The 12,718-nt window shown below is 48.8% G+C and overlaps 1 protein-coding gene across 1 annotated transcript in view; it reads left to right on the top strand.

Annotated features, from left to right (window-relative positions):
- The window catches only part of maml3 (mastermind-like transcriptional coactivator 3), a 242,519-nt gene extending 230,241 nt beyond the window's left edge, over positions 1 to 12,278 (top strand). Inside the window, exon 6 of the mRNA XM_045723115.2 lies at positions 3,428 to 12,278. Within this exon, the coding sequence (XP_045579071.2) occupies positions 3,428 to 4,554 (1,127 nt within the window). The 3' untranslated portion in view covers positions 4,555 to 12,278. The remainder of the gene's footprint in view (positions 1 to 3,427) is intronic.
- The last annotated feature ends 440 nt before the right edge of the window (positions 12,279 to 12,718 follow it).

Here is a 12,718-nt window from a genome sequence, read left to right as displayed (position 1 = left end):
CAATTCGTAGTGAATAGGGTGTGAATTGAGACAGTCTAATGTCTCAATTCAGTTCCTGCCTGGCAGTGAGTGAGTGAGTCAGTCAGACAGACGATTAGTGAAATGGTGTCAGAAGAGGTTTATTGAGGGATTTAAAAACCTTTCCATGCTATGCTAGCATTCCTTCTCTGCTCGACCTGTTAACGCCAAGTTTCTGCTACTAATAGAGGGAGAGAGATTCTCCTTTCCGGTTGATTTAGTTTTAACTTTGGTTTGGTACGTAACACTCAGCACTTAATGTTCAGAGTGTTACCTTTCCAGAGTTAAAGAGTCTCTCTCACGTCGTCTCAGTGTCTAGTTCTCTCTGCTTGTCTTTCCATTCTTCATTCTGGATAACAACATCATGTACTTCACATGTGGAATATTGGTGACCTTATAAGAAGTAAACAAACTAGAGGTCGGCCGATTATGATTTTTCAACACCGATACCGATTATTGGAGGGCCAAAAAGATCCGATACCGATCAATCGGCCGAATTTTTTTTTTTTTCTTTCATTTATTTGTAATAATGACATTTACAACAATACTGAATGAAAACTTATTTTAACTTAATATAATACATAAATAAAATCAATTTAGCCTCAAATAAATAATGAAACATGTTCAATTTGGTTTAAATAATGCAAAAACAAAGTGTTGGAGAAGAAAGTAAAAGTGCCATATGTGCCATGTAAGAAAGCTAACGTTTTAAGTGCCTTGCTCACAACATGGGAACATATGAAAGCTGGTGGTTCCTTTTAACATGAGTCTTCAATATTCCCAGGTAAGAAGTTTTAGGTTGTAGTTATTATCGGAATTATAGGACTCTTTCTCTCTATAGGATTTGTATTTCATATACCTTTAACTATTGGATTTTCTTATAGGCACTTTAGTATTGCCAGTGTAACAGTATAGCTTCCGTCCCTCTCCTCGCTTCTACCTGGGCTCGAACCAGGAACACATCGACAACAGCCACCCTCGAAGCAGCGTTACCCATGTAGAGCAAGGGGAACAACTACTCCAAGTCTCAGAGCGAGTGACGTTTGAAACGTTATTAGCGCGCACCCGCTAACTAGCTAGCCATTTCACATCGGTTATACCAGCCTAATCTTGGGAGTTGACACGCTTGAAGTCATAAACAGCGCAATGCATTGCGAAGAGCTGCTGGCAAAACGCACGAAAGTGCTGTTTGAATGAATGCTTACGAGCCTGCTGCTGCCTACCACCGCTCAGTCAGACTGCTCTATCAAATCATAGACTTAATTATAATATAATAAACACACAGAAATACGAGCCTTAGCTCATTAATATGGTCGAATCCGGAAACTATCATCTCGAAAACAAAACGTTTTTTCTTTCAGTGAAATACGGAACCGTTCCGTATTTTATCTAACGGGTGGCATCCCTAAGTCTAAATATTCCTGTTACATTGCACAACCTTCAATGTTATGTCATAATTACGTAAAATTCTGGCAAATTAGTTCGCAACGAGCCAGGCGGCCCAAACTGTTGCATATACCCTGACTGCGTGCAATGAACGCAAGAGCAGTGACACAATTTCATGTTAGCAGGCAATATTAACTAAATATGCAGGTTTAAAAATATATACTTGTGTATTGATTTTAAAGAAAGGCATTGATGTTTATGGTTAGGTACATTGGTGCAACGACAGTGCTTTTTTCGCGAATGCGCTTGTTAAATCATCACCCGTTTGGCGAAGTAGCCTGTGATTCAATGAGAAATGAACAGGCACCACATCGATTATATGCAACGCAGGACACGTTAGATAAACTAGTAATATCATCAACCATGTGTAGTTAACTAGTGATTATGAAGATTGATAGTTTTTTATAAGATAAGTTTAAGCTAGCAACTTACCTTGGCTTCTTGCTGCCCTTGCGTAACATGTAGTCAGCCTGCCATGCAGGCTCCTCATGGAGTGCAATGTAAAGCAGGTGGTTAGAGCGTTGGACTAGTAACCAGAAGGTTGCAAAAACGAATCCCGTCATTGAAAATAAGAATGTGTTCTTAATCTGACTTGCCTAGGTAAATAAAGGTGTAAATTGGCGGCCAAAAATACTGATTACCGATTGTTATGAAAACTTGAAATCGGCCCTAAAACCAACTATGAATAACTTGATCACAGAAACCTCAGTGACCCCTCTGTTGGTCTTTAACACTCCTCTCTCTTCTCCCCTCCTGTCCTCTCTCTCCTCCCCTCCTGTCCTCTCTCTCTCCTCCTGTCCTCTCTCCTCCCCTCTGTTGGTCTTTAACACTCCTCTCTCTTCTCCCCTCCTGTCCTCTCTCTCCTCCCCTCCTGTCCTCTCTCTCTCCTCCTGTCCTCTCTCCTCCCCTCTGTTGGACTTTAACACTCCTCTCTCTTCTCCCCTCCTGTTCTCTCTCTCCTCCCCTCCTGTCCTCTCTCTCCTCCTGTCCTCTCTCCTCCCCTCTGTTGGACTTTAACACTCCTCTCTCTCCTCCCCTCCTGTCCTCTCTCTTCTCCCCTCCTGTCCTCTCTCTTCTCCCCTCCTGTCCTCTCTCTTCTCCCCTTCTGTCCTCTCTCTCTCTTCTCCTGTCCTCTCTCTTCTCCCCTCCTGTCCTCTCTCTCTCCTCCTGTCCTCTCTCTCCTCCCCTCTATTGGTCTTTAACACTCCTCTCTCTCCTCTCCTCCTGTCCTCTCTCTCTCCTCCTGTCCTCTCTCTCCTCCCCTCCTGTCCTCTCTCTTTCCTCCTGTCCTCTCTCTCCTCCCCTCTATTGGTCTTTAACACTCCTCTCTCTCCTCCCCTCCTGTCCTCTCTCTCTCCTCCTGTCCTCTCTCTCCTCCCCTCTATTGGTCTTTAACACTCCTCTCTCTCCTCCCCTCCTGTCCTCTCTCTCCTCCCCTCCTGTCCTCTCTCTTCTCCCCTTCTGTCCTCTCTCCCCTCCTGTCCTCTCTCTTCTCCCCTTCTGTCCTCTCTCCCCTCCTGTCCTCTCTCTCCTCCCCTCCTGTCCTCTCTCTCCTCCCCTACTGTCCTCTCTCGCTCCTCCCCCCCTGTCCTCTCTCCTCCCCTCCTGTCCTCTCTCCCCTCCTGTCCTCTCTCTCTCCTCCCCTCATGTCCTCTCTCTCCTCCCCTCATGTCCTCTCTCTCCTCCCCTCCTGTCCCCTCTCTCTCCTCCCCTCCTGTCCTCTCTCCCCTCCTGTCCTCTCTCTCTCCTCCCCTCATGTCCTCTCTCTCCTCCCCTCCTGTCCCCTCTCTCTCCTCCCCTCCTGTCCTCTCTCCCCTCCTGTCCTCTCTCTCTCCTCCCCTCATGTCCTCTCTCTCCTCCCCTCCTGTCCCCTCTCTCTCCTCCCGTCCTGTCCTCTCTCTTCTCCTCTCTGCTTCTCTCTCTCTCACCTCTAACCTCTCCTCGTTCCTTTCTGTCCCACCAGGAACGCCCCAGGAGATGGCGGTGAGGAGCCAGGCTCTCCAGAACATCCGCGCCACCCGCCTCCTCCAACAACAACAACAACAACAACAACAACAGAACCAGCAGATGGTCCAGATGAACCAGGGCATCCCAGGGGGCTCGGTGGGCCCACAACCCGACATGGGCCTCCCCTACGGCGGGCAGGGAGCCGGCCAGCAGTCCCTCTACAGCCTCAACCCCTCCATGAGCCAAATGATGCAGCAGCAGCACCAACAGAACCAAAGCGTCCAGGCCTCCATGGGTCTTCCACCAGGACACAACCCAGCGGCGCAGGCCCAGAGGCAGGCAGGAGGAGGGGTTGGAGGTGGAGGAGGATACGGAGGACCACAGGGGATGATGATGAACTCAATGTCCCAGCAGCCCCTCAAGGGCCCGCCCAAAGCCCAGGCCCAGAGGTTGCAGGGCATGCTGGGAATTGGAGGAGGAGGACCACAGGGAGGGATGGGAGGGTGGCCACCCCAGCAGGGGCAGTCCCTCCAGGGGATGGGAGGGCCAGGAGGGGTAGGAGGACCAGGCAGGACTACAGGTGATATGGTGGGCTTTGGCTCGGCCCAGGGGGGCTACGGCTCCATGCAGCCTGGACCGGGACAACAGCCTCCACACCCACGCCTGGCCAAGCAACACTTCCCTGGGCACCCACAGGGACACCCCCACCCCCAGGCTATGGGTCAGGGCCAGCCCATGGACCCCAGGGCTATGAACCCTGCGGCGGGCATGGCCGGGCCCATGATTGCCCCTCACATGGCTGGACCAGGACAGCCCAGGACCAACCAGCCCAGACCCATGGTAATGCCGGGACAGGGGGTGATGGGCCAGGGCGTGCCCAACATGGGGGCGTTTGGACAGGGGCCGGCGATGGGGGTGGGCCCTGGAGGTGGGGGTGGAGGAGGGTATGTGGGACAAGGAGGGGTAGGGGTCGGAGGTCAGCCTCAGGGCTACCAGAGGACGTCTAGTCAGGACCTGTCATCTTATGGATACGGGGGCGGGCAGGTGGCGCCGTCGGGCGGGGGGTTCGGATTGGCCGACGGGACAGGGGCGGACTTGGACTCAAGTGACGGTTGGATGGAAGAGTTCTTCCCCAACCAATAGCAGAGCTGGAAATGTACTGGGGAGTTTTTACTGGAGGGACTAACGACAAACTGCGTGGGGAAAACTTTGAGACGAGAGAACTGGACAGACAAACGGACAGTCGCCATATTTTGTTTTGTAAAGCATGAACGGACAAGAAGAAGAGTTCTGTGTCGTGCATTTATGTGTGTGTGTGTGTGTGTGTGTGTGTGTGTGTGTGTGTGTGTGTGTGTGTGTGTGTGTGTGTGTGTGTGTGTGTGTGTGTGTGTGTGTGTGTGTGTGTGTGTGTGTGTGTGTACGGTAAACGTGGTCTGGTGGTTGTGAAATATCATTCAAGAAAGGGAAGTGAATTTGGTTTTGTTGTCCTTTTGGGCCATGTTTTAAACCCAACCCTTTAGCAGTGTGTCAACTGGGCCGATAGGTTAAGACAGGAGAGACGGGAGACTGACTACAAGACAGGAGAGAGACAGGAGACTGACTACAAGACAGGAGAGACAGGAGACTGACTACAAGACAGGAGAGACGGGAGACTGACTACAAGACAGGAGAGACGGGAGACTGACTACAAGACAGGAGAGACGGGAGACTGACTACAAGACAGGAGACTGACTACAAGACAGGAGACTGACTACAAGACAGGAGAGAGACAGGAGACTGACTACAAGACAGGAGAGACAGGAGACTGACTACAAGACAGGAGAGACGGGAGACTGACTACAAGACAGGAGAGACGGGAGACTGACTACAAGACAGGAGACTGACTACAAGACAGGAGAGAGACAGGAGACTGACTACAAGACAGGAGACTGACTACAAGACAGGAGAGAGACAGGAGACTGACTACAAGACAGGAGAGACAGGAGACTGACTACAAGACAGGAGACACGGGAGACTGACTACAAGACAGGAGACTGACTACAAGACAGGAGAGAGACAGGAGACTGACTACAAGACAGGAGAGACAGGAGACTGACTACAAGACAGGAGAGACGGGAGACTGACTACAAGACAGGAGAGACGGGAGACTGACTACAAGACAGGAGAGACAGGAGACTGACTACAAGACAGGAGAGAGACAGGAGACTGACTACAAGACAGGAGAGACGGGAGACTGACTACAAGACAGGAGAGAGACGGGAGACTGACTACAAGACAGGAGAGACGGGAGACTGACTACAAGACAGGAGAGACGGGAGACTGACTACAAGACAGGAGAGAGACAGGAGACTGACTACAAGACAGGAGAGACAGGAGACTGACTACAAGACAGGAGAGAGACAGGAGACTGACTACAAGACAGGAGAGAGACAGGAGACTGACTACAAGACAGGAGAGACAGGAGACTGACTACAAGACAGGAGAGACGGGAGACTGACTACAAGACAGGAGAGACGGGAGACTGACTACAAGACAGGAGAGAGACAGGAGACTGACTACAAGACAGGAGAGACGGGAGACTGACTACAAGACAGGAGAGAGACAGGAGACTGACTACAAGACAGGAGAGACAGGAGACTGACTACAAGACAGGAGAGAGACAGGAGACTGACTACAAGACAGGAGAGAGAGACAGGAGACTGACTACAAGACAGGAGAGAGACAGGAGACTGACTACAAGACAGGAGAGACAGGAGACTGACTACAAGACAGGAGAGAGACAGGAGACTGACTACAAGACAGGAGAGACGGGAGACTGACTACAAGACAGGAGAGACGGGAGACTGACTACAAGACAGGAGAGACGGGAGACTGACTACAAGACAGGAGAGACGGGAGACTGACTACAAGACAGGAGAGAGACAGGAGACTGACTACAAGACAGGAGAGAGACGGGAGACTGACTACAAGACAGGAGAGAGACAGGAGACTGACTACAAGACAGGAGAGAGACGGGAGACTGACTACAAGACAGGAGAGAGACCGGAGACTGACTAAAAGACAGGAGAGACAGGAGACTGACTACAGGACAGGAGACTGACTACAAGACAGGAGACTGACTACAAGACAGGAGACTGACTACAAGACAGGAGAGAGACAGGAGACTGACTACAAGACAGGAGAGAGACAGGAGACTGACTACAAGACAGGAGAGACAGGAGACTGACTACAAGACAGGAGAGACGGGAGACTGACTACAAGACAGGAGAGAGACGGGAGACTGACTACAAGACAGGAGAGAGACGGGAGACTGACTACAAGACAGGAGAGACGGGAGACTGACTACAAGACAGGAGAGAGACAGGAGACTGACTACAAGACAGGAGAGACAGGAGACTGACTACAAGACAGGAGAGAGACAGGAGACTGACTACAAGACAGGAGAGACAGGAGACTGACTACAAGACAGGAGAGACGGGAGACTGACTACAAGACAGGAGAGACGGGAGACTGACTACAAGACAGGAGAGACGGGAGACTGACTACAAGACAGGAGAGAGACAGGAGACTGACTACAAGACAGGAGAGACGGGAGACTGACTACAAGACAGGAGAGAGACAGGAGACTGACTACAAGACAGGAGAGACAGGAGACTGACTACAAGACAGGAGAGAGACAGGAGACTGACTACAAGACAGGAGAGAGACAGGAGACTGACTACAAGACAGGAGAGACGGGAGACTGACTACAAGACAGGAGAGACGGGAGACTGACTACAAGACAGGAGAGAGACAGGAGACTGACTACAAGACAGGAGAGACGGGAGACTGACTACAAGACAGGAGAGAGACAGGACACTGACTACAAGACAGGAGAGAGACAGGAGACTGACTACAAGACAGGAGAGAGACAGGAGACTGACTACAAGACAGGAGAGACAGGAGACTGACTACAAGACAGGAGAGAGACAGGAGACTGACTACAAGACAGGAGAGACGGGAGACTGACTACAAGACAGGAGAGACGGGAGACTGACTACAAGACAGGAGAGACGGGAGACTGACTACAAGACAGGAGAGACGGGAGACTGACTACAAGACAGGAGAGAGACAGGAGACTGACTACAAGACAGGAGAGAGACGGGAGACTGACTACAAGACAGGAGAGAGACAGGAGACTGACTACAAGACAGGAGAGAGACGGGAGACTGACTACAAGACAGGAGAGAGACCGGAGACTGACTAAAAGACAGGAGAGACAGGAGACTGACTACAGGACAGGAGACTGACTACAAGACAGGAGACTGACTACAAGACAGGAGAGAGACAGGAGACTGACTACAAGACAGGAGAGAGACAGGAGACTGACTACAAGACAGGAGAGAGACAGGAGACTGACTACAAGACAGGAGAGACAGGAGACTGACTACAAGACAGGAGAGACGGGAGACTGACTACAAGACAGGAGAGACGGGAGACTGACTACAAGACAGGAGAGAGACGGGAGACTGACTACAAGACAGGAGAGAGACAGGAGACTGACTACAAGACAGGAGACTGACTACAAGACAGGAGAGACAGGAGACTGACTACAAGACAGGAGAGACAGGAGACTGACTACAGGACAGGAGAGAGACAGGAAACTGACTACAGGACAGGAGAGAGACAGGAAACGGACTACAAGACAGGAGACTGACTACAAGACAGGAGAGAGACAGGAAACTGACTACAAGACAGGAGACTGACTACAAGACAGGAGTGACAGGAGACTGACTACAAGACAGGAGAGAGACAGGAGACTGACTACAAGACAGGAGAGAGACAGGAGACTGACTACAGGACAGGAGAGAGACAGGAAACTGACTACAAGACAGGAGACTGACTACAAGACAGGAGAGAGAGAGACAGGAGACTGACTACAAGACAGGAGAGACGGGAGACTGACTACAAGACAGGAGACTGACTACAAGACAGGAGACTGACTACAAGACAGGAGAGACAGGAGACTGACTACGAGACAGGAGACTGACTACAAGACAGGAGAGAGACAGGAGACTGACTACAAGACAGGAGAGAGAGACGGGAGACTGACTACAAGACAGGAGAGAGAGACGGGAGACTGACTACAAGACAGGAGAGACGGGAGACTGACTACAAGACAGGAGAGACGGGAGACTGACTACAAGACAGGAGAGACGGGAGACTGACTACAAGACAGGAGACTGACTACAAGACAGGAGACTGACTACAAGACAGGAGAGACAGGAGACTGACTTCAAGACAGGAGACTGACTACAAGACAGGAGAGAGACAGGAGACTGACTACAAGACAGGAGAGAGACAGGAGACTGACTACAAGACAGGAGAGAGACAGGAGACTGACTACAAGACAGGAGAGAGACAGGAGACTGACTACAAGACAGGAGAGACAGGAGACTGACTACAAGACAGGAGACTGACTACAAGACAGGAGACTGACTACAAGACAGGAGAGAGACAGGAGACTGACTACAAGACAGGAGACTGACTACAAGACAGGAGAGAGACGGGAGACTGACTACAAGACAGGAGAGACGGGAGACTGACTACAAGACAGGAGAGACGGGAGACTGACTACAAGACAGGAGAGACGGGAGACTGACTACAAGACAGGAGAGACGGGAGACTGACTACAAGACAGGAGAGACGGGAGACTGACTACAAGACAGGAGAGACAGGAGACTGACTACAAGACAGGAGAGACAGGAGACTGACTACAAGACAGGAGACTGACTACAAGACAAGAGACTGACTACAAGCTCTCAAACAGGGGAGAATCGTTTTAATATTTGTTTTTCAATATAGGGGTAGGAAATCTATGTGTATTTTTCCAGTATTAGTTTTTCTTCGATACATGGGTTATTGGATTGTGTCTGACAGGTTTGACATCTATCCCCTCCACGTTATATTCATGCTGTGTGTGATGGCGTGTGATCGTAGCATTTCTACACATGCAGGTCCCTTTGAAAGACAGACGAGAGACAGACAGACAGACAAGCAGACAGACAGGCAGACAAGGAGATAAATACACACACACGCCGTCACGTCAACCCACTTCTGTGACAGCCGTCAGAGCTCAGAAGAGAGCTGTCACCTCTGTCTATCTGAGAAGTGGTTGAGATCACTCTCTCTACTCGCATTTCTTCCCTGTTTCACATTTCTATTCACCCTCCCCTCTCTCCCTCCCTTCCCACTCTTTCCCTCTCTCTTTCTCCCTCCCTCTCTCCCTCCCTTCCCACTCTTTCTCTCCCTCCCTTCCCACTCTTTCCCTCCCTTCCCATTCTTTCCCTCCCTCTCTCCCTCCCTACCCCGTCTCTTTCTCACTCTCCCTTCCCTCCCTCCCTCCCCTCTCTCCCTCTCCCTTCCCATTCTTTCCCTCCCTCTCTCCCTCCCTACCCCGTCTCTTTCTCACTCTCCCTTCCCTCCCTCCCTCCCCTCTCTCCCTCCCTTCCCACTCTTTCCCTCTCCCTCTCTCCATCCCTCCCACTCTCTCTCCCCCTCTCTCTCTCCATCCCTCCCCACTCTTTCCCTCTCCCTCTCTCCCTCCCTCTCTCCATCCCTCCCACTCTCTCTCCCCCTCTCTCTCTCCATCCCTCCCCACTCTTTCTCTCTCCCTCCCTCCGCCCTCTCTCCCTCCCTCCCCTCTCTCCTCTCTAGAGACTTGTTTTTGTCTGCGTTCGTTGGTTTGTTCGTCTGGCTGTGTGTAACTGTGAAAACATCAAAACAAAACAGATTGCGGTCTTCTTTTGTGGCGGTATTTAGCGCAGGCGCTGTGTGGTCGCCCCACAGTCCTGTTGCTAAGCAACCGGCCTGCTCTCTCTTTCTGAGCCGAGCTTCTCTTCATTTCCTGTTCACTGGTAGCTGTTGCACACATGCCACACACACAGCACACACACACCACTCCCCGACGGCTGAAAGGAGAAGTAGATTATTGTCAGTCAGTCAGTTAGTCAGTCAGTCAGGCAGTTAAGGGAGTAGTGGCAACAACATAACATCATCCTGTCTGTGTTATTATCAAATATATATAAATGGATTAAAAACACGTATAGCAGAAGGATTAGCTAGGCATTGAATGTATTCAAGCACCACAAGTGACTTCATTTGAAATAGAAACTAACAACCGTTGTCGGCCATCTTGGATCCCCTCGGACATGGGGTTTTTCTCCTTTTGTTTTTGTACATGTGTTTATCGATTTGTTTTAAATTTTAATTTCTTCCCGAATTGGTCTGAAATGAAATGTTATTTTGACAGTTAACTTTACCTTCAACGCAATTCATACTATCTCTGTTCTCTTCTCTGTTGCTGTAGTCTAGTAGGCCTACATACAACAAGCTGTTGATGAATCAGGCAATCTGAGCTCTGTTTAGTTGATTCCATGTGTTGCAACCATGAACTGTTTGACTGTGAAGAGAAATACATACAGGCCTCCAACCCTAACGAGATGGAGAGGTTTACAAATGAGCTTGTGGTGGTGGCTAGTACAATTACTCTATTACCAGTGTTTCCCCCCTTTCCCCCCCAACGGTGAGATGTTGGATGGAGAAAGAGGTAGGTTTGTCCCCAGGCTTCTCTAAACGTCAGTGTAATGAGAACATGAGGATTCTGTCATGTCAACAAACCAGCCAAAAAGCCTTCTACTAGTCTTAACTAACCCCGTGTTTAGTTCACTTCCTCGCCATAGCAACCACACAAATGTTGTTGATTATATTCTGTCAAATATACACATTGTTTTTGTGTATGTAAGTGAGTTGAAAGACCTCTCTCCAAAGCACAGCTACGGTTGGTAAAACGCCCATGAAATTGTTTTGATAAATGTTTTTATTTGATATTTTGAGAATGTAGGCTGTCCTCTGTGGTTCTGTAGTGTTGTGAGAAAGACCGGCTCCAGGTCAGAGTATCCCTTAAAGGGAGATCTAGGGTCAGTTTCCCATCCTTAAACCCGAACCTTCACTGTTGGGAGAGGACAAACACAAAACTGATCTTAGATCAGTGTCTAAGGGGCGTAACTTCGTCCTACTCAGAGGGGGCTGCCGTCGAGTGTGAAGGGTGAGAATTAAACACTTCCTGGTCAGTGTTATGGATCCTAAAGGTCACGTAAGGTCGCGACCCTTGACTTTTGGTCCTCTTTGTCAAAGTGAAGGATTTCCCTTCCAACAAAAAAAAAGAAGCTTCCTCCAAATATCATTGGCTGTATCCCCAATGGCACCTTATTCCCTATGGGCCCTGGTTGAAAGTAGTGCACTAGATAGGGAATAGGGTGGTATTTGTGGAGCAGACATTATTTCCGGGACCAAGTCAAACGTAGACGTAATTTTTCGATATCATTTATTGTCGTTAACTGTTGTCCTTTCTCTTTTTGTCTTTTTCCTTTCACTTTGAGTTTTTCACTGGTGCTGATGTACATGTGATGACGATGAGGAAAAATATATCGAATAAATAATGGCTATTTGTAAATATGTTTTTACATCAGATAATACTGTCTCTACTCTGTAAAGAAATGACCGTTTGTTTGTTTTTATTAAAAATAGAGGAGTATTTTTATTTCCGTAATTTTTTTCCACTCTTAACCCATCAGAGCTATGCCATTGCACTTCTGACGATGTCTTACTACTAATTTCTATTGTAAACTTCTTCTAATGTTGATTTTGAAGTTATTTTTTTCTAGTTTGAGATTTTGACTCTGTACCTAAAGCAGTGATGATTTCTTTTTATCCTGTACAGAATTCTGAAAATGTTAACACAAGACAATTACAAAAAATAAAACAAAACACTTGTTTTTCTAAAAAGATACAAATAAAGAGAGAATGTTCTCGCTGATCATATTAAATATGTCTTCAGTCTGGTGGTTTATGTGTGAGAGTACAACATTTACATGTGAGTCATTTAGCAGACGTTAACCAGAGAGACTTACAGTAGTGAGTGGATACATTGTTGTACTTTTTCCCATACTGGTCCCCCGTGGGAATGGAACCCACAACCCTGGTGTTGCAGGTGCCGCGCTCTACCAACTGAGCCACACGGGACCCCTGTCCTCTGTGGTTCTGTAGTGTTGTGTGAGTGTTTGTCTTGTAGGAATCCTTTGTTCATTGCTCGCACGCATAACACAAACACTATCTGTTACGACCAACTGAACTACCAGAGATTCAATGCAAACTTTCATTTTGTTCCATATTCACCTACTCTAAAATGAATGAATGTGTTTGAGGTTGATGATGTACACATACAAATGCTTAGGCGACACAGTCATGCTTTTCCCCGGAAGTCATT

The sequence above is a fragment of the Salmo salar genome, chromosome 08 (assembly GCF_965601325.2).
Source record: "Salmo salar chromosome 08, fSalSal1, whole genome shotgun sequence".
Taxonomy (NCBI): domain Eukaryota; kingdom Metazoa; phylum Chordata; class Actinopteri; order Salmoniformes; family Salmonidae; genus Salmo; species Salmo salar.
Note: the sequence above shows the minus strand (reverse complement) of the source record. Positions and strands in the feature narration are given on the sequence as shown.